The 25,777-nt window shown below is 43.5% G+C and overlaps 2 protein-coding genes across 4 annotated transcripts in view; one reads left to right on the top strand and one right to left on the bottom strand.

Annotated features, from left to right (window-relative positions):
• LOC137435786 (protein salvador homolog 1) overlaps window positions 1-6,042 on the top strand; it is a 69,939-nt gene extending 63,897 nt beyond the window's left edge. The window contains exon 4 of the mRNA XM_078784226.1: window positions 5,579-6,042. Coding sequence (XP_078640352.1) covers window positions 5,579-5,804 — 226 coding nt within the window. The 3' untranslated portion in view covers window positions 5,805-6,042. The remainder of the gene's footprint in view (window positions 1-5,578) is intronic.
• Window positions 6,043-10,640: 4,598 nt separating this feature from the next.
• ATL2 (atlastin GTPase 2) overlaps window positions 10,641-25,777 on the bottom strand; it is a 91,812-nt gene continuing 76,675 nt past the window's right edge. For 2 of the 3 annotated variants that reach the window (XM_078784225.1, XM_078784223.1), the window contains 2 exons: window positions 19,425-19,856; window positions 10,641-12,120 (listed from right to left, as the gene is read on the bottom strand). In XM_078784225.1, coding sequence (XP_078640351.1) covers window positions 11,974-12,120; window positions 19,425-19,856 — 579 coding nt within the window. In that variant the 3' untranslated portion in view covers window positions 10,641-11,973. Of the gene's footprint in view, window positions 13,318-19,424; window positions 19,857-25,777 lie in introns of all 3 variants that reach the window. The other variant, XM_078784224.1, reaches the window with a different exon arrangement.

The raw sequence follows: 25,777 nt of genomic DNA, 5'->3' as shown, positions 1-25,777 counted from the left end.
ATATCCCCGAGTTGGCTGTCAGTCATCTCTTGAGGTTGTAGATCAGACCTCTGCTGATTTATGGGGACCCCTTGGGAGCCCTTTGATCTCCTGGGAGGCCCCCCTGATAGGAAATTGAAAAATCGAAGTCTGAGCGATTGTGCGGGCCATCGAGTAGAAGAGCTGTATCGGATTTCAGAGCAATCAGCAGGGAAATAAGGGACGGATATGGATCCAAAAATTTGGGGGTTAACCCCCCCCCCTCCCCCCCACCCGGGAGCCCCCATGATCCGAAATCGATAAATTGAAGGCTGAGCGATTGTGCGGGATACGGTCTTTTATTCATAAGTCAAGTTTCAGAACAATCAACCAGGTGATAATGGAGGAGTAGCAAAATTAGCCAAAAGTCAACGAACTGACGGATGGACGGACAGACATCTGGACATCACGACCCATTTTATAAACGAGATGAGATGATCGAATGATGTAAATAAACTGCTGGATTCTGACGCAACGACCGGCCTGCAAAGCACTGGCAGCACATGACTGCAGATGGCATCACTTCCTGGAGGTGCAGCTGTGCCACTGATGCAGGGCAGACGGATCCTCCGGCCGAACATCCCTATTGATGGATCGCCCTGCCAGCGAAACACCAACATGGCGGTTTATAACTGGGTCGAGATTCGAACCCAGGCTAGACGGACACTAGACTAAGATACTTTAAACAGCTCGACTCCATCACTCTCTCCATATTGCAGCCTTGTAGAAAAAAGCGATGCGTGTCTTTTTACGTTTCAAACTTCACGAAATGGATCTTACGTCTCCAAACATGATTATGTAGCTCGTGTTCTATGATCTTTGTGAAGTTTTATAAAAATTTATTTATTTATTTCTGGACAGGAAGTGCTGTGTGGCGTTCTCATGATTCGCTCTCCAGGTTTCCAGCTCTCCCCCAAGCAGGAGGTTTCAACCAACAACATTTAAAATTTTGAATCGTCGAATTTCAGGGCAGCAGTTCCACTTGACGAGTCAAATCCACACGACGTTACCAAAAGTATTCGGATGTTGGAAGAAAGACCAAGTCGAAGAAAAAAGTAACAGTGAGGAATGCTAATCCTCCATATGGAATTATGATCATCGATTTGTGTAACAGATTGAACATCTACACAACCAAAGGGTTGTTTAAAAATCAAATACAAATCACTGAGGATCTTCGGCCCTATTTTGAATGACAATTGCGATTGCTTCAAGCATTTCTTACTGGGTATTTAATGGACTTAAGGATTTTAAGGTATTTATATTTCTTACTGGGTATTTAAGGTATTTAGAAATACCTTCTCCACCCAGGAGCGCCTTTGGGATCGGGGGGAGGGGGGGGGGGTAGAGGTGGGAGAGGGGGACGAATTATTTTGAGCCCATGTCCTGACCCTGGGAGGGAGGAGAGAGGGGTGAGGGGAGGATGAGGATGGTGGGAAGGGAAGGGAGAAGGGGCAGAGTGAAGATGAGGGCTGGGGGGAGGGAAGGGAAGGGAAGGGGGGAAGGAGGGAGACAGGGGAGGGAGAAGGGGTAGGGAAGTAGGAAAGGGTGGGGGGTGGGGGAAAGAAAAAAGAGAAAGGGGGGGGGGGAGCGAAGCTTCACCACATGTCACGATACTGTACACTCGGGGAGGGAGGCGTAGTGCGAGTGAGGGAAAGAAAGAGAGAGACAGACAGAGATGGAGATGGAGAGGGACAGAGACAGAGACAGACAGGGACAGACAGAGAGAGAGAGAGGGACAGGGACAGGGACACGGACAGAGAGAGAGAGAGAGAGAGGTGGGAACCAATCTGAGGGGGTTAGGGGAGAGACAGACCAAGACTGTGAGAGAACTTGGTGAGTAATAACTGGTCGGTTATTGTGATGTTATAATTTGAGAGGAGAAAAGGGGGTGGGGGGGGGGGAAGGTTTAACCCCTCAGAACCACATACCGTTATGTGTATATATGCAGTCCGTGCCCTCCATAAGTATTTAAACAGTGAAGTCAAATTTGTTATCGCTATAGATTCTCAAGAAATTTGGATTTGAGATCAAAAGATGAATATGAGGCAAAAGTTCAGGAGGTCAGATTTTATTTCTTGGTATATATATATATATATATTTATTTTTTACCATTGTAGAACAATAGCCCTTTTCATGTTCAGTCCCACCATTTTAGGTCAGCATTAGTATCGGATAACCCTTGCCAAGAAACCGTTCCGGCAGCACCAACGGTCTGTAAAGAGTGTACGATCCATCAAAAGCAAATCGTTCAGAGCACATGGTTGCAACGTCTTATCGGCCCAAACAAGTGTGTGTAGTGCAGAAGCAATAATTGGTTCCTGCTGTTAAAGTGTTTCTATTTACAAAGCATTGTTCTGCTTCTCCAATGTTCCTGTGCTGCTCTTGCTTCTCCTCAGTCTGTCTTTCTCCTTTGGTCGCCCCCACCTGCCTGGAAGTGAGCAAACATCACTCACGCCTACGAGAAGGGAGCAAAAACAGATCCTCTCGACCACAGGGCAATACGCTCACTTCCAATATTGTAAGCACTTCCATGGAATCCATCTCAGACATGAACGAAGTCAGGTCGGTCTCCCTGGATACGTCTCGAGCATCCATTGGCCTGGTGTCCTGCTCTACTTGCCAAGCTCTCTGGCTGTAGCATACACGGCCGCCTCCATGCCTGGCTTTGATTTTCTCCACCATGGCAGTCAACGCATGTGGATATCAAGGGAACCCTCTCCTCTCCCCATCTAGTGGAGGCTGAAGTTCCCCAAGGTGGGCAAGAGTACAGACCGTGTTCAATGCTCCTGATGGGCCCAACTCGGCATAGTGGGCCCTGTTCTGTTCCTCATCTATGTACAAATGACCTCTCCAACGCTCTGGAAAATCCTTTTGGAAGACGGCTCCACATTGGGATACACTTAGTACCCCCATCCCACTGGCAGGCAAACAGCAGCTGCATCACTCTCTGCGGATCTGAAATTGATTAGAAGCTGTTCTGATGAATGAAACAGTCTGTTTCATCCCTCCCTTCCCTCCAGGGCTTTAAGCAAACGGTGCACCACCGTCTCAGGTCACCACCATCCCTACGCATACTTTTAACTTGCTTCTCTCTTCTCGTCTCTCCTCTCTTCCTGTTCGTTAATTCCCTTGCTCGTTTCATCCATGTGTAACCCCCATCGTCAGTATAATACCTCCAGCGCTTCTCACCACAGTGTCACGCCAACAGAGTTTGTTCTACACTCTGTGAGAAGTGTACCCCTATGTAGCAAAGTGTGCTTTGGCGCCGGTGTGGAATGTGCTTCCCAGGTGGAAAAAATTATCGTGAGCAACTGTTGCTGACCGGTGTTCGAACGTCAGTCGTCTCCAACCAACTCGAGAGGAACTCCTGCAGGTCCTGCAGAGTTGTCCACCAAGCTGTTAGAATACCGGGAACGTCTACACTTGCAACTTAGATACTCGATTCAAGTACCTATAGATACATAACAATCATGTACCAAATCAATTTCCCATCATTGTCATACGTTCTTGTTCAATCGGTATTGTTTAAGCTTTTCATGTACAGTACCTTCAGAAAGTATTCACACCCCTTGACTTCTTTTTTTTTTTTCATTTTGTTGTGTTACAGCCTGAACTTGAAATGGATTAAATCGAGATTTTTTTTTTGGTCACTGATCTACACATAATAAATACCCCATAATGTCAAAGTGGAAAAAAAAATTCAGATTTTATACAAAATAATTACAAATGAAAATCTGAAATGTCTCGAGTCAATAAGTATTCAACCCCTTTGCTCTGACATTCCAATTTGAACTCGGGTACATCCGATTTACTTTGATCATTCTTGAGATGTCTCTACAACTTGATTGGAGTCCACCTGTGGCCAATTCAATTGATTGGACACGATTTAGAAAGAAATACACATTTCTATATAAGGTGCCACAGTGGACAGTGCATTTCAGAGGAGAAAATCTCTCATGAAGTCCAAGGAACTGTCCGTAGAACTCCGGGATAGAATTGTGAGGAGGCATAGATCTGCTGGAAGGACAATATATCTGCCTGCTGTCTGCAATGGAAGAACCTGCCATTGGACAAGTGTCTGCAGCACTTCACAAATCCTTTATGGGAGAGTGGCCAGACAGAAGCCACTCCTGAGAAAAAGGCACATGACAGCACGTCTAGAGTTTGGAAAAATGCACGTGAAAGACTGAGAGCATGAGGCAAAAGATACTGTTTGGCCTGAATTCAAAGTGCTATGTCTGGCCAAAACTGAGCACAGCTCATGACCCATTTAACACCATCCCTTCTGTGAAGCATGGTGGTGGCAGCATCATGTTCTGGGGATGCTTTTCAGTGGCAGGGACTGGGTGACTTGCAAGGATAGAGGGGACAATGAATGGAGCCAAATACAGGCAAATTCTTGAGGAGAATCTGCTGCAGAGTTGTTGCTTTTTGTTTTTTTTGTATACTGAATCGAGGCTCGTGAAAGAGCTGACGGCGGAATGGCGGAATGGCGAGGGAAAGACAGCACAGGGGGACCACGAGGGAGACAGCACAGGGGGACCGCGAGGGAAAGACAGCACAGGGGGACCGCGAGGGAAAGACAGCACAGGGGGACCACGAGGGAAAGACAGCACACGGGGACCACGAGGGAAAGACAGCACACGGGGACCACGAGGGAAAGACAGCACAGGGGGACCACGAGGGAAAGACAGCACAGGGGGACCACAAGGGAAAGACAGTACAGGGGGACCGCGAGGGAGACAGTACAGGGGGACCACGAGGGAAAGACAGTACAGGGGGACCGTGAGGGAAAGACAGTACAGGGGGACCGCGAGGGAAAGACAGTACAGGGGGACCGCGAGGGAAAGACAGCACAGGGGGACCGCGAGGGAAAGACAGCACAGGGGGACCGCGAGGGAAAGACAGCACAGGGGGACCGTGAGGGAAAGACAGCACAGGGGGACCGCGAGGGAAAGACAGCACAGGGGGATCACAAGGGAAAGACAGCACAGGGGGACCGCGAGGGAGACAGCACCAAAGACACCACCAGCACCAGCACCAGCACCAAGCACAGGAAAGAGTACAATACCTCAGACTGCGGCAAAGATTTACATCCCAACAGGACAATGACCCCAAGCATACAGCCAAAGCAACACTGGAATGGCTTCAGAACAAGAACGTGAAAGTCCTTGAGTGGTCCAGCCAAATCCCAGACCTGAATCCCATTGAGAATCTGTGGAAAGACGTGAAGATTGCTGTTCACCGATGCCCCCAATCCAACTTGACAGAGTTTGTTCAAATCTGCAAGGAAGAATGGGAGAAACTCCCCAAATTCAGATGTGCAAAGCTGATAGATGTATCCCAGAAGAGTCAATAGAGTCAAAGCGCTGATCACCACCAAAAGTTATTGTATTATCTTGGAAGGTGAGAGGGGGGGAGGTGGGGGGGATTGGGGGGGGGGGGGTTGAACACTGATTGACGAATATAATAATTTTAATACTTTCTGAAAGCACTGTGGTTTTACAACTGAATAATATGGAATAATACAAGTAAATAATGACTGCTTGTTTTCTCTCAGGTATGACCACATCCTGAAATGGAGCCTTTTCCAAATGACTGCACTGGATACCTACCAGGCCATGCTCAAGATGCTCTTCATGAAAGAGCTGGAGCTGGTTGTACGACGCTACGAGGTATACCGCCAGGCCGTACTCATGGAACTCCGTCAGCGCAGTCGGAGGGGTGAGCCTGCCAGCCTCCCTGGCTCCGGATGGAGGCATCGGATGGCTCTAGCTCCCCTTTAATAGCTCTGCTGGGAAAGAAAACAACCCTTACTTTTGCATCAAATTGCTTACTGGGAGAGGGACCTTCTTTCACTACGACTGTGAAAATATGAGGTTGTCATTGCCTCATCCAATCAAATGTATTTTTTGTACCTTTTTCTTTTTTAAATTAAGAATCAAAAATCGTATAATGTGAATCGAGCCTTTTGGTGTTAGTGATAGTATTGACCGTATTAAAACATAGATTATAGACCCACCATTGAAGGTGATTGGTTTTCTTTTTAATGGCTTATGGACAAGTAAATGTTTGGCTTTTCACCACTTCCGCCAGTTAACCAATTCCTAGTCGGCGGAATGGTAAACTGGCAAGTAGGTAATATAGGCCGATAAATCACAAGTTAACGATCAGATGTCGTGAGTGATTTCAGATTTTTATGAAGTCAAGGAGGTTGTCGGCTGAACACATGGCATCCCTGGTGATGGTTTTGGTGACAGACGACTACATCGAGTTCCATAGGGAAGAACTTAGCAGCTGGGCAGCCCCAAGTAAAGGTGACCAGGATCAACCTTCGACATCATGTGAAAGGCCAGCTACACCATGGATGTAAGCAGTCAGTGCAGGACTTCATGCTACAGATAGGGAGATGCAGCAGTGCAGTTTGCCTAAAAAGTATCACAGTAGGATTCCCAGGAGTGAAGCTCCACACAAACGAAGCCAGAAGAAAGAAGAGTTCACAGAACACCTTACTCCATGCAGACTTGAATCTGCGAGTGGAAAATTTGATTGGTCGAGACGACGTAAAATGCCGTAATATTTTGTCCAACTACTGCTAAACGGAAGAGTTTTGAAAGTGCAAAAAATACTATTTGTGTTCTAGTGTCCAAGTATATAATTTAATTGGAATAAAAGAAAGATTTTAAAGGTCGTAGAAAAAAAATTCCAGAAGTTTAATGCCGTTGATGCAGCGTCTTATACACCACCTTATCTAACACATTACGTTAGTTCTTCATGCTTGTTTGTGTCCTTTATAACACCTTAAAAAACAGTATATTTCCTGTTTGGACTAATTTTCAATTTTGTTTGTCTGTAAGACAGGTAGAGACTAAAAATATCTCTGTGCATGCACGATCGGGACGAATTCATAGACAAGTACTGTTCAACGGCAGGTTCGTTTTCCAATTTGTGTTCAAAATATAACATTCAATTTAATTTAAATTGCTCCTCGATCATAAACCGACTTGTGTAGACAGACAGAAGTGAACCAATTGCTTCACCCCACTGTTCACTTCGTGTGCAGGTGATCATATCCCAGAAGCTCAAGACACCAACCTTGGGTTACTGAATTATTTACCTTTTTCCAGACTTCTTTCACAATCTCTCATTCCTAAAGTTTTTGTTTCCCTCATTGCGGTGTCTGGCACCAAACCTATTTCCACCGAAGACTTAAATGAAGCTTGTGAATCATAACTTGTGGTTCTCTATTATATATTTTTGTTTACGGTTGGTGTTCGTCTAGCCATACAGGTGACGGTTCAGTCAGACGCCAATAGAAGTTTCACAAGAGAGCACCTACCAACAACAAAGTACAAAACAATTGGAAGTGTGTTCTCGATTGTTCCAGTTTTAACAGAAAGCGTATGAAACAGACGTATATACATTTGTTTTTGTTTTTACTCCATTAATAGAATGACCACACCTTATGGTCGAGGCTGGGAACACAATTATGGCTTTGTGAGGATGTGATAAAGATCAAGGCAATAGTGGAGCCTTTGTCATGGGAGGAAAAGGTTAATAGCTCAGAGAATTTGGGTAGGTTCTCAATGTCTACATTATGTAAGCATGTGTGGAGCAGGAAGCTCAAAATGAGCAGTTTCCAGGTAGTTTATACACAAATAGACCAAGGTAAAGATAAACAACTGAGACCGTGAGAAGTTAAAGTGAGCCAAACGACCCAAACAAAAGATCAGACTCCCATTTGGAATCCCATTAAACTTCCCAATGAGCAGATCAGGATCTGCCTCAAACATTTTGTTCAAAACTTCCAACCTTATCAGGTCACTTTGGATCCTCTGCATGCAAGACAGGTGAGTTTTCTGGTCAGAGGCTCAAACTTGGTTGTCTTTGTTAGTCCCCTACCGGTTTCACCAGAAGCGACAATAGGTTTGCTATCGGTCTGTCCGTCCGTCCATCCAACCTGGGGTTTTTATACTCTTTTTTTTTTCCCCCATACCCTTTATCATATTCAACTGAAACTTGGTACAAGGTTTTATTATGACAAATTACAGAACAAGTTAGAGTTTCAGGGCATTTCACCAATTTAGTTTTGATTGATCTTTGAATGAATGAATGAATGATCGTTTTAAGGCCATTTTCCCCGCTAGAGCGGGGGTTTTAATTGATCTTTACTGTGCAAAAAATTGGGACCAGTATTGCAAAGTAATTCTCCCTCTTGTTTATTTATTTATTCTTCCATGGGACATGCCCAAGATGTTCCAATGTGTCAATCAACAAGATTACCCAAGAGCTTCTGTTTTGTATACTGAATCGAGGCTCGTGAAAGAGCTAACATTTACTTCACAAACAAATCGACCAGACAAACAAAATACACAAAAAGAGGGAGTGGAAGACAAGATAGGGAGAAAAGGGGAAGCACACAAACACAACATCCGAGAGCAGGGAGATGTGTGGAAGGGAGAGGGCCCGGGGGGAGGAGGCATGGGAAGGGGGGGGGGGGGGAGGGAGAAGTATAAAGCACAAGGACACCAAGGACTTCCAGGACAGAAGTTGGTATTTCAAAAAGTGGAATTGGGGTGAAATTAGCGGGGGTAGAAAGGATCAAGGTTTTGGATGGGGGATGGTGGTGAACAGCTGTTTTAAAGACTTGGAGGGTGGAGTGGGATTGAAGAGAGTGAGGGAGTTTGTTCCAGAGGCGGGAGAAAAGAGGAATGAAGGAGTGAAGGTGAGCAGAGAGTCTTGATTTTGGCAGTTTAACCAAAAGAGGGTTGCAGGCAGATCTTGTGCGACCTGTAGGAATATTTGTGGGACAGAGCCCAGAGAGAGCTGGGGGGGCAAGGCCAGAGAGGAGTCTGTAGAAGAAGGAAAGACCACCAACCTGCCTGCGGTGAGTGAGTGAGAGGCCCTTGGAGTTAGCTTCATCGCGGGAGATTCCAATGATTCTGAATGCTTTGGTTTCAACAGCGTGAAGACGAGCTAGGTGTGAGGCAGGAGCACCAGCCCAGAGGGGAGAGCAGTATTCCATTGAGCTGCGGATGAAAGCCTTGTATGTGGTGAGGAGCTCAGGTGTGCCAAGGAAGGACTTCGCACGACGGAGGATGCCCAGTCGGCGACTAGCTTTGGAGGCCAGATGTTGATCCCTGTTGAGATGTTGATCATTATTTTAATAAGGAGGAACCAAGTCACTCTGCCATTTGTTGAACAGGTACAGACTCACACTCATTACAGGAATGTTACCTCTTGTGAAGTTTAAATTTTTGTCCAGATTCCCATACTACGGCCTAATGGAGAAGGTAATTTATCTGCTCGATCTACAGGATAGTCTAAAGGTATGGACACTCACCTTTGAGCTGTCGCACCTGGGTTTGAATCTTGACCCAGGTATAAACTGTCATCCAGGTGTTTCACAGGCAGGGTCATTCAATGTGTGCCATCCCTCTAGTGGTGGTTAAACTGGGCATCTGTCTGTCGGCATGAGTTGGCGAGCTATCGCCTGCATCATGAACAAATTACAAACCTTCAGCGGCACGGCATCACTCCCAGCAATGATGCAACCAGCAGCCACAACTGCTTACTGGAATGAATCAATTTCCCCATTTGCACAATTTGGATCGCAGGGTGATTGAATGACTGCTGGAACGTTTCGTAGCTTCGGCAAAGTGTATGCAAGAGGCCTTTTCTGCTCAAGTCTTGAATGATTTTTCTGTGCGATTAAGCATATAAAATGAAGTCCAACAGGATGGCAGGCACAGAGGTAGCGTACTCACCTCCGAGCTATCTCGGCTGTGTTCGATTCCAGACGCGACTACAAATGGTTCGAGTGCGACGAAACACCTCGACTGTGAAGCGCCAAAGGATGATAAGCTGGGCGTCCTGCCTGCTAAATTATTTTGTCTTTTGTGTGCAGCACATGACTGTGGGCAGCAAAATTTCAAGGAGGTGCACCTGTGCTGCTGATGCAGTGCCCCTTTCAGTGAGAGCAGGCATTTGTAATTTGTTCAGGGTGCCGGGAACAACTCGCTGACTCCTCACGAACCATCTAATGCTGGGGCAGACGGGAATCAGCATTGGTAGGTATTCCTCAAATATCCCATGTTGCCCTGCGACCACGAGTAGGCAAGTTATCACCAGCACCCTGAACAAATTACAAGTTACAGCCCCGACTACCAAGCCAACCCATACTCTGCGAGTGTGTCGAGTATGAGGAAAGCTCCTCAACACGAGTTGAGAGGTTGTCGTCCTTGCAATGGGCTAGGTTTGCTAAAAAAACAAACAAAAAAAAAAAACCTGGAACGGCACCCAGTAGAGAGCACACCCCCGTCAGGCTGAACAGTTTACGCGTTGCATCCACCGATAGGGCAGATCTGGATTCGGACCTGAACCAAAATCGAATCGGCTTGTTCCAGTCACCAACCCAACTCTTCCACTAAGTTTTGTCGAAACTCATGCACAAGTTTTTGATCCCATCTCTCAATGGTCAAGAATCACTTAAACCGTCCACCAGGTTCTCCAAATCCATCCATGACATTTTGAGATATCCTGCTCACAGACAGACAAACAGGGCCGAAAACACAACCTCCGTCCACCTCCGGCGGCAGAGGTAAAAATGTGAATACAATAAATGAGAGAAAATGAAAATAAATTTATTCAGAACAAGCATGGTAATTGTGTATTTTAATAAACAAGTGAGTAGGTACACAATTCTGTTGAAAAGGCAACTCAAAATATGCAACACGAAGTCAGGATCGTCGGTTGGAACATTTCAGACTTCAAAAACCAGACTGAACATAATGCCAATAAAACCGGAAGCACAAGGTGTGTCTCACGGATCGAAGGAAACGGAAATGGACCTTTACAGTATTTTAGAAAAGAAAAAAAGCATTTTACAAGTACTTTATATACATGGAAATATTTCTGTGGTGTAACCTAAAAGAAGAAAATCAACAAAAAAAATTGGAATTTGTTTTTTTTCTCAAACTACTTGTTTTGGGTTTGGAAGTGGGGCAGGGGATTAAAGACCAGAGGTGGGGGTAGGAGGGGGTAAGACTCAATTTATCTGTTCCCAGCAACACTGTTGTTCAGTCTCCACTGTTGCCACACTGAACTGCTCCCTACAAAAGCCATGCAAGGTCCCCCAGGGCTCACAAACCCCACCAACACTTCACAAATGCATTCAGCTCTTGGAACATTTGAAATCTTTCCACTGGCAAGTCCAACCGCAATGGAATTGATACGAACAGGTACGAACAGAACTGCCAGGTGGCCACATCCTCTTTGGGCTCAGCACAAGTCGACCACCCCACTTGGGCTGCTCGTCCACCCCACGTGTGCCTAGACAAAGGTCTTGATTTTGATTCCTTTGGTACAACCAAATTCCATAATGATTGTGCAATATAAACCGTAATTGCAAATCCAAGCAAAGGATTAGTGTTCGATGCGGAATTACATTCTAATGCGCTCGCTCACGCCAATTGGTTCTCAAAGTACTGACGATTTTCGCTGGAATGTTCCATGACATGAAAGGCTAACATTATGCAATTTACAGGTAAATTGTAACCATTAGGTTAATTGGAGTATGTAATTTGAAGGAATGAATACACTCGGTGTTTTTCATACACCGTTGGAGAGAAGCGACGTTGCGACCAACAACATCCGCAAGTGAAACGTGCCCCCCCCCCCCCCTCCTCCTCTCTCACTCCCCCAGAAGAGATAAATCCAGTGCTCCCTGGCAACCAGCACACACCGTGTTATCGGTCTCATTTCCCAAGCCAGGTAAAGCAGGTTTTGTGCAAGCAAAACAACTTCAAGCATCACAGTGCAGGGCACAGCCAAATTGCAGTACGACGGTAGTCACCAAGATGGCGGAGGTACGACGTGCTTCAGAAAAAAAGAAGAAAAAAAAGAGAAAGAAGTGTGGGGAGTTTGCACGAGCTTGTGTGTGTGTGTGTGTGTGGGCTAAACGGCCTTCAATTTAGGAACGTGGGCAAGCTGCTTCACCAACCCGCACTGGTTTTTCTGACGATTCTTCCAAGATGCCGCGGATATAGAAAGGGACTGGCGGACGCGGCCCCAGAGCAAGCGGCCAACTGTGGGTTCCAAAACCTGGTACAAACAACGGTGATGATGACAGCAACAAAAGGCAGGAAGGATGATGGAGAACCAGAGGAGTGCCATGGAAAAAAGATACACAAAATAGGAAGGATGGAGTTTACATTAACATGGAAGGATTTTGATGGAATGCCACAAATTTAATAAAAAGTGCAAACAACGGTTGGCAGGGAGAGGGGGAGTGAGGGGCGAGGGCAGAAGGGAAGGAAGGGCCAAAAGAAAATGCAAGGGCAGGCAAAACAATGCAAAAATAGTTAAAGGAAAAAAAAGGGGGAAACCAAAGAAGAAGGGGAAGTGGGAGACAACAAGAGTTCATTAGGAATAGCATGGCAGAAGATCAACTATTTTCCTTTCAGATTCTATCACCTGGTATAATGGAAATAAGATGGTTGCACATAGTGAAGCACAATGGCAGTAGATGATTCACAGGCTTGGCTCCCTGATTCAATATAAATCAGACTCAACTAAAACACTCAACGATTGCACAAATCACTCGAAATGAACACCAAACATGGCTGTGACATTCGCTAGGAATAATATTTTTTTTTAAGGGTAAATGGTGTTTCTCCATTCCCTCCCTATTGAAAAGGAAGCCTGTAAGACGCATTAGTGAAACCTGTGGACTCGGAGGATTAGCATCGTGTTCCTTAACCGAGGTGGAAACTGGGGATATATATATATATATATATATATATATATATATATATATATATATATATATATATATATATATATATAATTGCACCCGCCACGACTCCATCTGGCAAGATAGGAAGAGTAAGTGGTCAGCTTGGTCAGGAATCTCAAAAGGGGCATTTACAGGTGCAGAAGAAATAGAAATGTAGTTGCATGAACCAAAGGTCGGTGAACAATGAGATCTAGCATTGCAAAGGTTGATGTTTCCTTCTTCAGAATTCGCAAAAACAAAACATGATCAGTTTTACAGTCGCGAAAGCTCCTCGTGAAACCTGGAAACATTTTCCAAGCAACACTAGTAGGAAAAGTCCCGAAACATGACAAACACATTGCTTGCTGGAAAGGAAGATTCCATTGGGGCATGACCCCAGGCTGCTTCGTACACCATCGTTTTCAGTTTGTCTTCTTGGCTTGATGAGTGTTTGTTGCAGGAGATAGCAGAGCAGCATTTAAGGCTACAGGGCCCACAAGTTTAGCAGAAAGTGGGCTCAGAATCTGAGGATCAGGAGGCAGCACAATGAGTCTCGGGCCCCAAAAGGTCTCATCAATAAAACATACCGGCACAGTTCGGCCAACATAGCAAACATCAGAGAATCCGGTGTCTGTGGAAAACCAAGAACAAATTTTCTCTTCTGTTGACAAATTCTCAAAGAAAAGCTTGTACTTCAATCACATACGAGAAAAGGTCATCAGCAGACTTGGGTGTACTTTTACACGCAGGGCCATTAAGAGACGATGGGCAAACAAATATGGTAACTGGGATTCCCGTGTCATGCATCAGGAATCCAGATGGGAATGCAAAACAGGCCCACCGAATGAGGACATGACGAGACGATGGACAGAACAACAATACATAACAAGTGGGATTTTTATCCGAGGCTCCATCATCGTGAGCTAACTGCTTAGATGGGAATGCTAAACAGGCCCACCCTGCTCTTGTATACAAAGACAGGAAAGGGGATACTCAGTCCCCAAGATCATGGCCAGTTGTACAGTGGTAGGGCAGGTGCTTTAAAATACCAGTTAACTATTACAAAGCCTTCAATAAATATGAGAGCCCAGCTTCCAGTGGAAGTATCTCTTTAGATGTAAAATTAATTTTTAATGCTCAAATAATACTACCAATGTCAGAATAGCAAAATATAATTAATCTCTCCTTTCTGAACAGTGGCATCATGAAACATTTACATTTTGTAGTCCATTGTATAATTTAAATAAACATAAATGCAAATTTCGCATGTGGAAAAAGTAAGTACACCCTTGGATCTAATAGGTGTTATTGCCCTCTTTGGCAGAAACAACCTCAAGTAGGCATTTCTTATAACTGTCTACCAGTCTCTGACATAGACTGGGAGAAATTTTTGCCCACTCCTCCATGCAGAATTCTTTCAGCTGTGCGATGTTTGAGGGGTTTCTTGCATGCACAGCTCGTTTCAAATCCCCCCACAACATCTCGATGGAATTTAGATCTGGGCTTTGACTTGGCCATTCCAGAACCCTCCATTTCTTTATTTTCAGCCATTCCTTGGTGGATTTACTGGTATGTTTAGGGTCATTGTCATGTTGCAAGGTCCACCTTCGGTTGAGCTTCAACTTTCCGACAGATGGCCTCACATTATCCTCAGGCACCCTCTGGTACAATGAAGAATTCATAGTGGATTCTATGATGGTGAGCTGCCCAGGCCCTGATGCAGCAAAGCTGCCCCAAACCATAATATTTCCACCACTATGCTTTACAGTTGGTATCAGGTTCTTGTGCTCAAAATGCTGTCTTTGGTTTTCGCCAAACATGTCTTCTGGTACTGTGGCCAAATAGCCCTACCTTTGACTCGTCTGTCCAGAGCACATTGTTCCAGAAGTGATAGTCTTTGCCTAGGTGTTCATTGGCAAACTTTAGTCTTGCCCTGATGTTCTTTCTGGACAGCAAAGGTTTCCTCCTGGCACACCTCCCATGTAGATCAAATTTGTGCAGCCTCTTTCTCATGGTAGACTCATGCACTTTGACATCAACAGTGGCAAGAGCTACATGTAGGTCCCGTGATGACACTCTGGGGTTCTTAGAGACTTCTTTCAGCATATTGCGGTCTGCTCTCGGGCTGAACTTGCTGGGGTGGCCTGCCCTGAACAAGTTGGCAGTTGTTTGGAATCTTCTTCACTTGTAGATGATCTTCCGGACAGTCAAATGATTGATTTCAAATTGTTTGGAGATCTTTTTAAATCCCTTCCCAGACTCGTAGGCATCTATAACCTTCTTTCTGAAGGCCTCAGAGAGCTCTTTTGATCTAGGCATGGTGATGCCACACACTTCAACAACAAAGAGCAAACCAAACTAAATGTCTGAGGTTTAAATAAGACGGGTTCCTCCAAGATCCTCTCTAACGATGTTCTAATCATTTGCACCTGAGCTGGTGCACCTGATACTAATTTTAGGTATTTGAAGTAGTGATAAATGTGGGGGTGTACTTACTTTTTCCACATGTGAAATTTGCATTTATGTTTATTTAAATTATACAATGGACTACAAAATGTAAATGTTTCATGATATTTGTTATATTATATCACCTTTATCTATCAATATTGTTGAAATGAAAATCAAAATAGCTGTATGTTGAAAAAGTCAAAACTTTACATGGGGTGTACTTACTTTTTCACATGACTGTATATGTATATATATATATATATATATATATATATATATAAATCGCCATCCATAAGTATTGGAACAGTGAAGTTAAATTTAATATTGTTATATACTCGAGAAATTTTAATTTGCGATCAGAAGGTGAATATGAGGCAAGAGCACAGAAGCTCCGATTTCATTTCTTGGTATTTCTATGCATATATATATTTTACTATTGGAGAACAATAGCACTTTTTCCTCCCCCATGCCATTTCAGGAAAGCACAAGTAATGGAACTGGCAGGCATTTCTTATTGCTCAGGTGTTTTTTGTTGCATCGATTGTTCACACACAAGAGCTGTGAATGTCGAGTCATGGTTTTAGCCTTTGCTTTTGCCTTTGGAGTCTGGAGGTATAAACCAACATGAAGACCAGAGAACTGTCTATTAAAGAAAAGCAAGCAATTTGGAAGCTGAAAGAACAGAATAATTCATTTGGAACGATCACACAAATATTGGGCATACCAAATACAACAATTAGGAATACCTTGAAAAAGAAAAAAAAACCACTAGTGTACTTGGCAACAGACAATGGGCAGGTCAGCAATGGAAAACAACTGCAGTTGATGACAAACAACATCAGATCTGTGAATAAAAGTGCTAAACAACTGTCAGTTACATCAACAACCTCCAGAGTGCAGGGGTGAAAGTGTCACAATCCACTGTTCGCAAGACACTTCGTAAGCAGAATTAAAGGCTACATCGCAAGATGCAAACCTCTCATCAGCACCAAAAATAGAAACGCTAGATTAGAATTTGCCAAGAAGTAAAGAGGTGAGTGAGTTGAGTTCTGGAACAAAGTTTTATGAACTGATGAGACCAAGACAAACCTTTACCAAAGCAAGGGAAAGGTGAAAGTATGGAGAGAAAGCAAGGAACTGCATATGATCCAAAGCATCCTACATCATATGTGAAGCATGGTGGAGGTTGTGTCATGGCTCAAGCTTGTATGGTTGCCTCTGGAACTGGCTCACTCATCTTTATTGATGATGTAACTAATGATGGCAGCAGGAGAATGAATTCTGATGGGGACAGGAACATTTTGTCTGCCAATGTACAAGAAAATGCCTCCAAACCCATTGGGCGGCACCTCACCATGCAGCAAGGCAATGACCCAGTGCCAATCCAACCAAGGAATTCATCAGGGGGGGGAAGTGGAATGTTTTAGACTGGCCAAGTCAATCTCTTGATTTCAATCCAATGGAGCATGTATTTCATTTGTTGAGGAGGAAACTAAAGTCACAAACCCCCCCAAAACAAAACAACTGAAAATGGCTGCAGGAAAGCCTTGCCAAAGCATCGCAAAGGAAGATACCAGGAGTTTGGTGATGTCGATGGGTCACAGGCTCGATGCAGTTATTGCATGAAAGGAATTTAAAGCAAACAATTACTAACTATTAAACTACTTTAACTTACTTTAGGTTAATCTGTTCCAATACTTAGGCTTACCTAAAATGTGAGGGACTGAATATAAAATGCACGGGGTTACCAGGCATCTCTATTCTGATCCCTAAGCTAAATTTTGACACCAGAAACGTGCGTTTTCCTCAAATATTCCACGATCTACAGCTCAGCAACAAAAGGGAGTTATCAACGTATTGGACACCCTGCATATCGTTTATGGCCCTATCTCTCAGTAGTGAAGAATCACTTCAAAATTTCTCATATCCATATCCAGATCCAGATCTTAAGGGTGTAGTACTGGTGAAAAATTGAGAAAACTACATAGGTACCTTTGAGAGGCCTTTACACAAAAACCAAGTCAAGTTAATATCTAATTTTCAGTTTTTCTTGAAAGATATAATCTTGGCTTTAACTCAGACCAGTTTCAACGCTTCTTTGTCATATTACATGCATATAATTTGCATAAATTAGACCGTCAATAAAAAACAAGGAAAAACAAAGAACACATTTCTACTTCTATATTCTTTGTCACCTATCATTCTTTTCACACAAAACTTGGTACATGTATTATACATGTGTTACTCTACTACCTGATGAGAGGATTTTGTGAAATTATGTCAAATGTTCACTAATTAGCTAATTATGCCAATTACCAGATAAAACTTGGTTGTCCTTCAATAAATCCACAATGGCTACTCCTATAAACAAAAGCCTTCATCATTTTAAAGGAAGTGATATTCTGAATATCCTGTCCAAATTTCAGCCCAAAAGAATGATGCAAATTTAAAGTTATAACAAATTTCATGCAAAATATTATATTTCTTGTAAATTGCGTGTAAAGATAACAATAATTAGGGGTACTTCTATGACCTCTAATAGCATGGTTCTTGTTTATAAGACTATAAGGAAACTGTTCAGCTTAAAAAAAAAAAAAAATTCCTGTTTACCAGTACTACACCCTTAATAGGCTATGAGCCAAGGGGGTTGGTCGGTACCATACAGATGGAGTAAGGCTCATTGTGATTTTTAGCAAGATATATGTCCCTAGATATGAAAAAAAAGTGATAGCAGTGTATAACTCTCGGCCATCTCAGTGCTATCACCCGAAATATTATTATAGGCTATGAGCCAAGGGGGTTGGTCGGTACCATACAGATGGAGTAAGGCTCATTGTGATTTTTAGCAAGATATATGTCCCTAGATATGAAAAAAAAGTGATAGCAGTGTATAACTCTCGGCCATCTCTGTGTTATCACCCGAAATATTATTATACGCCTGCTTCGCTTCGCCAAAAAATGTGATATTTGCTAAAATTGGAATAAATATGTTTTTAAGGACCACAGAGTGCCAATAATTTGCATACTGGATGCCAACTAATATAGTAATAGAAATATAGAACATTTGTGGGGGTTATTTATCAAAATATTGATATAATGACAAAAAATGTTAAATCTAGTGAAAAAGTGGTCGAAATCGCTTCGAGTTCAGAATTCACATTGTACATTGTACATTGTACATTGTACATTGTACATTGTACATTTTTGTCAATATTTCAAAAATGAAAACTCCCAGAGTAACATTTGACCCCTCAAAATCTTCGCAAGGAACCACTGCATTGGAATATATCATTACTTTGTAATATGGTGGTTGTTTGGGGCACATATTTTGGCAAAGTTCAAAATATGTTCAACCATACCCCCTAATTTTGATATTTTGGAACGAAACATAGCTTTTGAACATTTTAGGTTTATTCGTCTACTACTTTTGGTATCTCAGTGTAATTTTTGGTATTAGCTAGTATCCTAAAGTAGGTTTGTAACATCAGCTACATTATATTTCACAATGCATGCAAACTTGCTCCACACTCTAGGTTTATCATGATCTCTCGAACAAATACGATCTCGATCTCGATCTCGGCACTCTGTCGTCCTTAAAAACATATTTATTCCAATTTTAGCAAATATCACATTTTTTGGCGAAGCGAAGCAGGCGTATAATAATATTTCGGGTGATAACACAGAGATGGCCGAGAGTTATACACCGCTATCACTTTTTTTTCATATCTAGGGACATATATCTTGCTAAAAATCACAATGAGCCTTACTCCATTTGTATGGTACCGACCGGTCAATTTGGGGGGTCTGGCTCATAGCCTATAACCAAAATCTAATCAATTCATCCTTGTCACACACCCAACCTATCCACCAAGTTTCGTCCGAAACCATCCATACATTTTTAAGATATCCTTCTCTCAGACAGATATACAAATAAGGGTGAAAACGTAATCTCCATCCACCCTCGGTGGTGGAGGTAACAAAAGACAGGATAATTGCAATACTCGCTTGCTTGGCCTATGGCCGTGGCGTGAGTAATGAAAGACAACTCTGGAATATGGAATGTATGGCCATAGCTATTTCTAACGCTGAGGACATGATGAAATTTCAGGAAAAAAAATATTAAAACAGCATGTCGAAAAACAATGTACACCAAGAACAGAAAAAGTAAACATACTCAACCCACCTGATTCCAGATGATCCCAGCCATGCAGTCAATGCCAACACCAACCTCCCGCAAGGAGCCCGAGTATCGGACATAGGCCCAGGCACAAAGGGCAAGCAGAGCCAGACCCACGACGAGGTTGCACACAGACGCAGCAGGCTCCAAACCAATGAAGCCTGTAATTCCCGAGAGCACATAGAAGATGAGCATTACGACAAACAGTGTGGCCGGTGTCCGCGCAGTATGGAAGATATTCTTGCCATCGTTGTGCTTCACAAAGTTGCGGAACATCTCCTCAAGCTCCCGCTTTAGCTGTTCCAAGAATCGCTGACTGAACTCATCGCCACCCATCTTTTTAATGCTGCGGAACTGGTCAACGGCCTTTTGACGAAGCACCCGGTGGTGCTCGGCAAGATCTGCCGGAGCCAAGAACGGCTTGTCTCCCCCACATACCTGTGGAAAATAAATCACACAAACACCAATCAGGAAAGTTTAACATTCGCCTTCTTCGATCAACAATGGGAAAAGCTCATGAAAGAGTGAAACGATGATGGATGAAAGGCTAGTACAGTCGTGGCCAAAAATATTGGCACCTTTGCACTTTTTTCAAATAATGCACCATTTCTTCCAGAAAATTGTTGAAATTAAAAAATATTTTGGGATCCACATTTGTATTTCTTTGTTTTGCAGTGGAACCAAACAAAAAAAAAAGCTGAAAATATACTAAAGCTTAGCTTATTCCATACAGAAATCCTAAAATGGCCCAGACAATATTATTGGCACCTTTAAGAAGTCGTTAGAAATAATTAGATTTCAAGCAGGTGATTCTCCTTTACTTTGGAATTGAACTCACCTGTGGTGAGTTGCAGGTGCCTGTAATATAACAAAATCACTCATTCAACCAGTTTGAATCGAGAAAAGGAGTCATTCTGCTGTTTTGTGTCCCTGTGTGTACTGCAATGAGAATGGAGAAAATAAAGAAAACCAGAGAATTGTCTGAGGAGGTCAGACACATGATTGTAGGCAAGCATGGACAATCTCAAGGCTACAAGTCCATCTCCAGAGACCTTGATGTTCCTGTATCCACCGTACGCAATGTTATCAGAAAGTTTAGGGCCCATGGCACTGTAGCCAACCTCCCTGGACATGGCCACAAGAGAAAACTTGATCAAAGATTGCAGCAAAAGATTGATCGAATGGTGGAGAAAGCACCTCAATCAATTGCCAAACAGATTCAAGCTGACCTTCAGACCCAAGGTACGACAGTTTCCACTCGCACCATCCGTCGCCAACTCAATGAAAGGGGGTTCTATGGTAGGCGACCCAGGAGGACCCCACTGCTGAGAGACGGAAGAAATCCCGACTCGAGTTGTCCAAAACATACCTGAACAAGCCAAAATCCTTCTGGGAGAATGTCCTGTGAACAGATGAGACCAAATTAGAGCTTCTTGGTAAAGCACATCATCTCTATGTTTACAGAACACAAAATGAAGCCTTCAAAGAAAAGAACACCTTCCCTACAGTCAAACATGGAGGAGGTTCAGTGATGTTTTGGCTGCCTCTTGCTGTGCTGCCTCTGGCACTGGGTGCCTTGAATGTGTGCATGGCATGGTGAAATCAGGAGATTGCCAAAGTATTTTGGAGCGCAATGCTCAACCCAGTGTTAGAAAACTGGGTCTCCGCCAAAGGTCATGGGTCTTGCAGCTGGACAATGACCCCAAACACTTCTAAAAGCACCCAAGAATGGTTCAAGACAAAACGTTGGACTGTTCTGAAGTGGCCAGCAATGAGTCTAGATCTAAATCACATTGAACACCTGTGGGGAGATCTGAAAACAGCAGTTGGGAGAAAGCACCTTTCAAATCTGGGAGAACTGGAGCAACTTGCACAAGAAGAGTGGGCCAAACCACCGGTAGAGAGGTGTAGGAAGCTCATTCATGGCTATAGGAAGCGCTTGACTGCAGTTATTTTGTCCAAAGTCTGTGCTCCCAAATATTAAATCTCGGGTGTCAATTTTGTCAATGCCATTTCTTTTTATTTTCTGATTTAAAAGGATATATTAAGTTCTGAATCAAAAACAAAGGTTCTGTAATATTAACAGTCATATAAGGAATTGTGGAGACAAAATACTTTTGTCAATTTCAACTTACAGACTTGGCATTTAATATGGAATATTTTTTTTGTGGGGGTGAACTTACTTTTCAAGATGTCTTAGAACCAAAAGTTCATTGGAATCATGTTGAAATTATTCTAGGTTTTGTTAATGTGACCTTTAAAAGAAACAAAAACCACATTTGACATTTCGAAGCAAATAAATTGATCCTTGAAAGTGATGTAAACTGATATCGAACTCAATTCGGACGGTACTGTGTTAAACTTCTGTACGTTTTCCAGAAGTATCTCTATTTTGCACATTAGCGAAAATTTTTTTTAACAAAAACAAAAGTTAAATTACGACTGGGATTACGGACAGTAAAATTACAGTTCAGTACTTCGTGTAACCCCCACGAGCATTCAGGAGAGCACGTACACGTTGAGGCATGCTGTTCACGAGATTTGCCAAGGTTTGGACAGGAATCGCTTGCCATGCAGTGACAATAGCCTGCTGCAATTCACGCACAGAGGTGGGCTGCTGGTCCAAGTTGTCGATTTGACTCGTTAATTCTGCCCACAAGTTCTCTATCGGATTCATATCCGGGGACATGGCAGGCCACTCCATATGCTCTACAGTCTACACCATGGTCTGCAAGAAAGTATTGGATCATGCGAGCACGATGAGGCCGTGTATTGTCATCTTGGAAGACAAAGTTTCCTCGAAAGGCTGCACGAGCAAATGGAAGCAATGTTTCTTCCAGAATGGCCCTGTACTTGAACTGGTTCAGGTTTCCATTCAGAACAACCAGGTCAGTTTTGCCCCCTGCATGAAAAGCAGCCCAAACGGTCACCCCACCACCTCCAGCTTGGACTCTTGGCACTATACAATCTTTGTTGTAGGCTTCATACACTTGTCTGCGCACTCGGACGCGGCCATCTTGACGATAGACCAGAAATCTAGACTCGTCACTGAAGATCACGTGATTCCAGTGTCCTGGCTGCCATTGACGGTGCTCTCTGGCCCACTGCAATCGGCGGTGGCAGTGTTGTCTGGTCAGGCGTGGCTTTCTCAGGGGACGCCTGGCGCGATAGCCTACTTGAACCAGCGTTGGTTGACTCGCCTTCTGGATACAGGCATATTCGTCAGTTGCTGCCACTCAGCCCTAAGCCGATTATCTGACTTGGTACGGCCATTGCGGACTAACCGGTGCAGCTGGCGATCATCACTCCTTGTGGTTCTGCGGGGACGTCCTGGCCTCGGTATTGGAGTAGGGACACCCCTCTGAGCATTTCGTTTCAGGATCTTTGACACTGACCTTGAGTGATGCCATACTGCCGAGCAATAGCACGCTCTTTCATGCTGTAATTTCGTAAAGCCACCACTCCATGACAAACAGCATTGTCGAGTTGACGGACCATCTCCAGAGGAAGCGGCAATAACGTTTGGAGACGTGCAGCAGTTGTTTTCCACCAATACAGAACGCAACAACCCTTGTATACCCGACTGTGAAGCCAATCGTCAAATGCACCTGTCCGTACATTTTGCCACGCCACCTGTGATATAATCCTGTTGTTGACTTCTTGCTGCGACAGACAATCAGTGACATGGTTCTTTTAACAAATAAATCACCAAAGTGTAAAAGAAACTCACCAGATTGATATACTGAGTTAAGAAAGTAAACCCAAGTCAAGGAAAAAAATATATTCCATATTAAATGCCAAGTCTGTATTTTTAGAGAAAATTGCGAGTTATTTGAAAAAAGTGCAAGGGTGCCAATATTTTTGGCCACGACTGTATGCTGACAAGAGCGGTAGATAACATGAAGTATGAAAAAATGAGGAGAGCGAGAATGGAAAAGATGATGAGACATGCTTAGTCAACAAGAGATGGTGGTGATCGGTCACTAAATGGAACGGGTAACTAAATTACATTGGCAAAGGGAGGTGATTTCACCGATACGTAAAAAGGGGACAAAGGAATGCAGATGAATGGAAATCTTCCTTCAGGAGAGGTTGACAGAAGGCGTCAGTGGATGCCAGTTACTCAGTGAAGCTATAGGTTAGCAGATCATTGAGAATGTAGAAGATAGCCAGGTGAGCGTTTGTTAAAGATCAAAATGTTACCAACCTTCCTGCATTGGGAGAGGAGTAGGCCCTGTGCCTCTGCATTTCCAAGGTTATTTCCAATAAGGAAATTTGGTTTCTGCTTCATTCGGGAGCACAATTTCGGATGAAGTAGCCTCGAACTGTGGTCAAGAGCAATACTTCTGCATGTCATATCCAGTAAGAAATTTAGGTGTATCAAAGAACGACTTGCTTTAATGAAGAAAACCAGAATACGGCTTCTGAAGGCCAACTTGAAAAAGACGATTTGCTCAGAAAGGTACAAGAAGCTCAAAGTGACAATAATGCTACAAAAATATTGCATATGGAAGCTGAAGGTGGACCCGCTGGATTAAGAAATGAAGAATATGAGACTCGGATCTATTGAATACAATGTTCCAGGTGGCAAACTGGCTTTGGTTCTCCTCTCAACTGGCTGAAATGGATTAAAATGGTATCTACCTACAACTCCAGCAAGGAACACGATAGGAAACTCCTCGTCTTACAGTATGTGTATTATTGCCGTACACCTTCATAGATATTTACTCATGTGACTTGTGAAAAAAAAACAATCCGTGCCCGATAAGCAATCAAGAAAATGATCACATTTCGCTAAGATTCACGTGCTCGGCAACCACACGCCGTACATCGCCCGAAAGCCGATATCAGGAATTATGTTCGGCATTCATGAATAATAACCACGTGGATATCCCAGTAAGTGTAGGAATCCTACCAAACTACAATGCCTTCATTCACAGCTTGATGGAGTACTGCTCTCTCCTGTAGGCTGGATCCCCTGCCTCAAATCTTGCCCAGCTTGGCTCCGTGGAAACCAAGGCCATCACGATCATTGGAATCTCCCGTGATGAAGCTAGGTCACTGCCACTTATCCATTACAGACAGGTCGATCGTCTGTTTTCGACCACCTCCTTTCTGGTGTTTCACCCTTCCACTACTCTTTCTCCAGGTTTCGGCAGGGCACACACTGTCTACCATCAACCCACTCCTAGTGAAACTCCCAAAATGCTAAGACAGCAGTTCACCACAATCTCACAACATCCCCCATCCTAAAACCATGATCTTTTCTAGCCTCGTTATCCCAACCCCTACTCCTTCCAAAATTACAGTTTTCCCTGACTGAGAGTTTCCTTCTGTATCCATCTTGTCCATCGCATGCAGCCTCTCCTGCCCCCAATTCCTCCCCACGTCCAGTGAATATCCAAATCTGCCTCTGTATTGGCCTTCAGTTATGCTGTTGGTGTTTCCCCCCCTCTGTACTGTTACTTTTGGCCTGATCTATTCAGTGTATTAGTACTAGTGCTTCATGAGCCTAGAGCATGCATATAAAAAATATATACTAGAAACAAATTCATCTCATTGCAAGAAGTGACGGCAACATCCCAGAATAGTAACCACCGATTCACCGTCAGTGGTCACGTGGTGCGAAACATCACATCATCCGTCGGTTATGTTGTGTTAATGAGGGTTCGGCCACGTTTCTCTCGTGAACATTTTTTTTTTGCAATTTCCCATGTGAAAGGTGTCTAACTGAACAGCAATCAGTGATATGTTATTGTGCAGGTATGTTACCGCAACGATGTACTCTGCATGATGAGAAGTTACAACCTGGATTTAAGTTCAAGAGAGGATGAACAGTGTGGGCTAATTGCCGATTACTCTGTTGAACCCTCACAATTCAACGATGAAAGAATCAGCGATGGAAGTGAACTGACAAAATGCAAAATATCTCTCGTTTTTAACGGCGGAAATGTCGGTAGCGCCAATAAAAACGAAATTTAACCGGCCAAAGGTACCATCTACGGACCAATGCGATTGCGTTGTCTACATTATCAATCTAAATTTCAAGGTGGGTTTGCACAGTACTGAGCAAAACCAGAAGCTTGCATTTTAAATCCACGTCACACCAGGAATACCAACGATAACAATTAACACAAAGAGAAAATAAATAATTTCAGGAAGTATAATGGAGGTAGTCACAACAGAATGATAACCGTAACAATTTTCTTGAACAATGAGTTATTGTTACGATCGCTTACATGGGGCAATTGCTCCCTTCTATGTAAATAAAAACAACAACACGCTCTTGGCCAATCAATGGACGTTTACATCGAAATAAGGTCCACAAACATTTTGCACCAGGATGGAGGAGGAGCACA

The sequence above is a fragment of the Myxine glutinosa genome, chromosome 9 (genome assembly GCF_964187855.1).
Source record: "Myxine glutinosa chromosome 9, kmMyxGlut1.1, whole genome shotgun sequence".
NCBI classification, from domain to species: domain Eukaryota; kingdom Metazoa; phylum Chordata; class Myxini; order Myxiniformes; family Myxinidae; genus Myxine; species Myxine glutinosa.
Note: the sequence above shows the minus strand (reverse complement) of the source record. Positions and strands in the feature narration are given on the sequence as shown.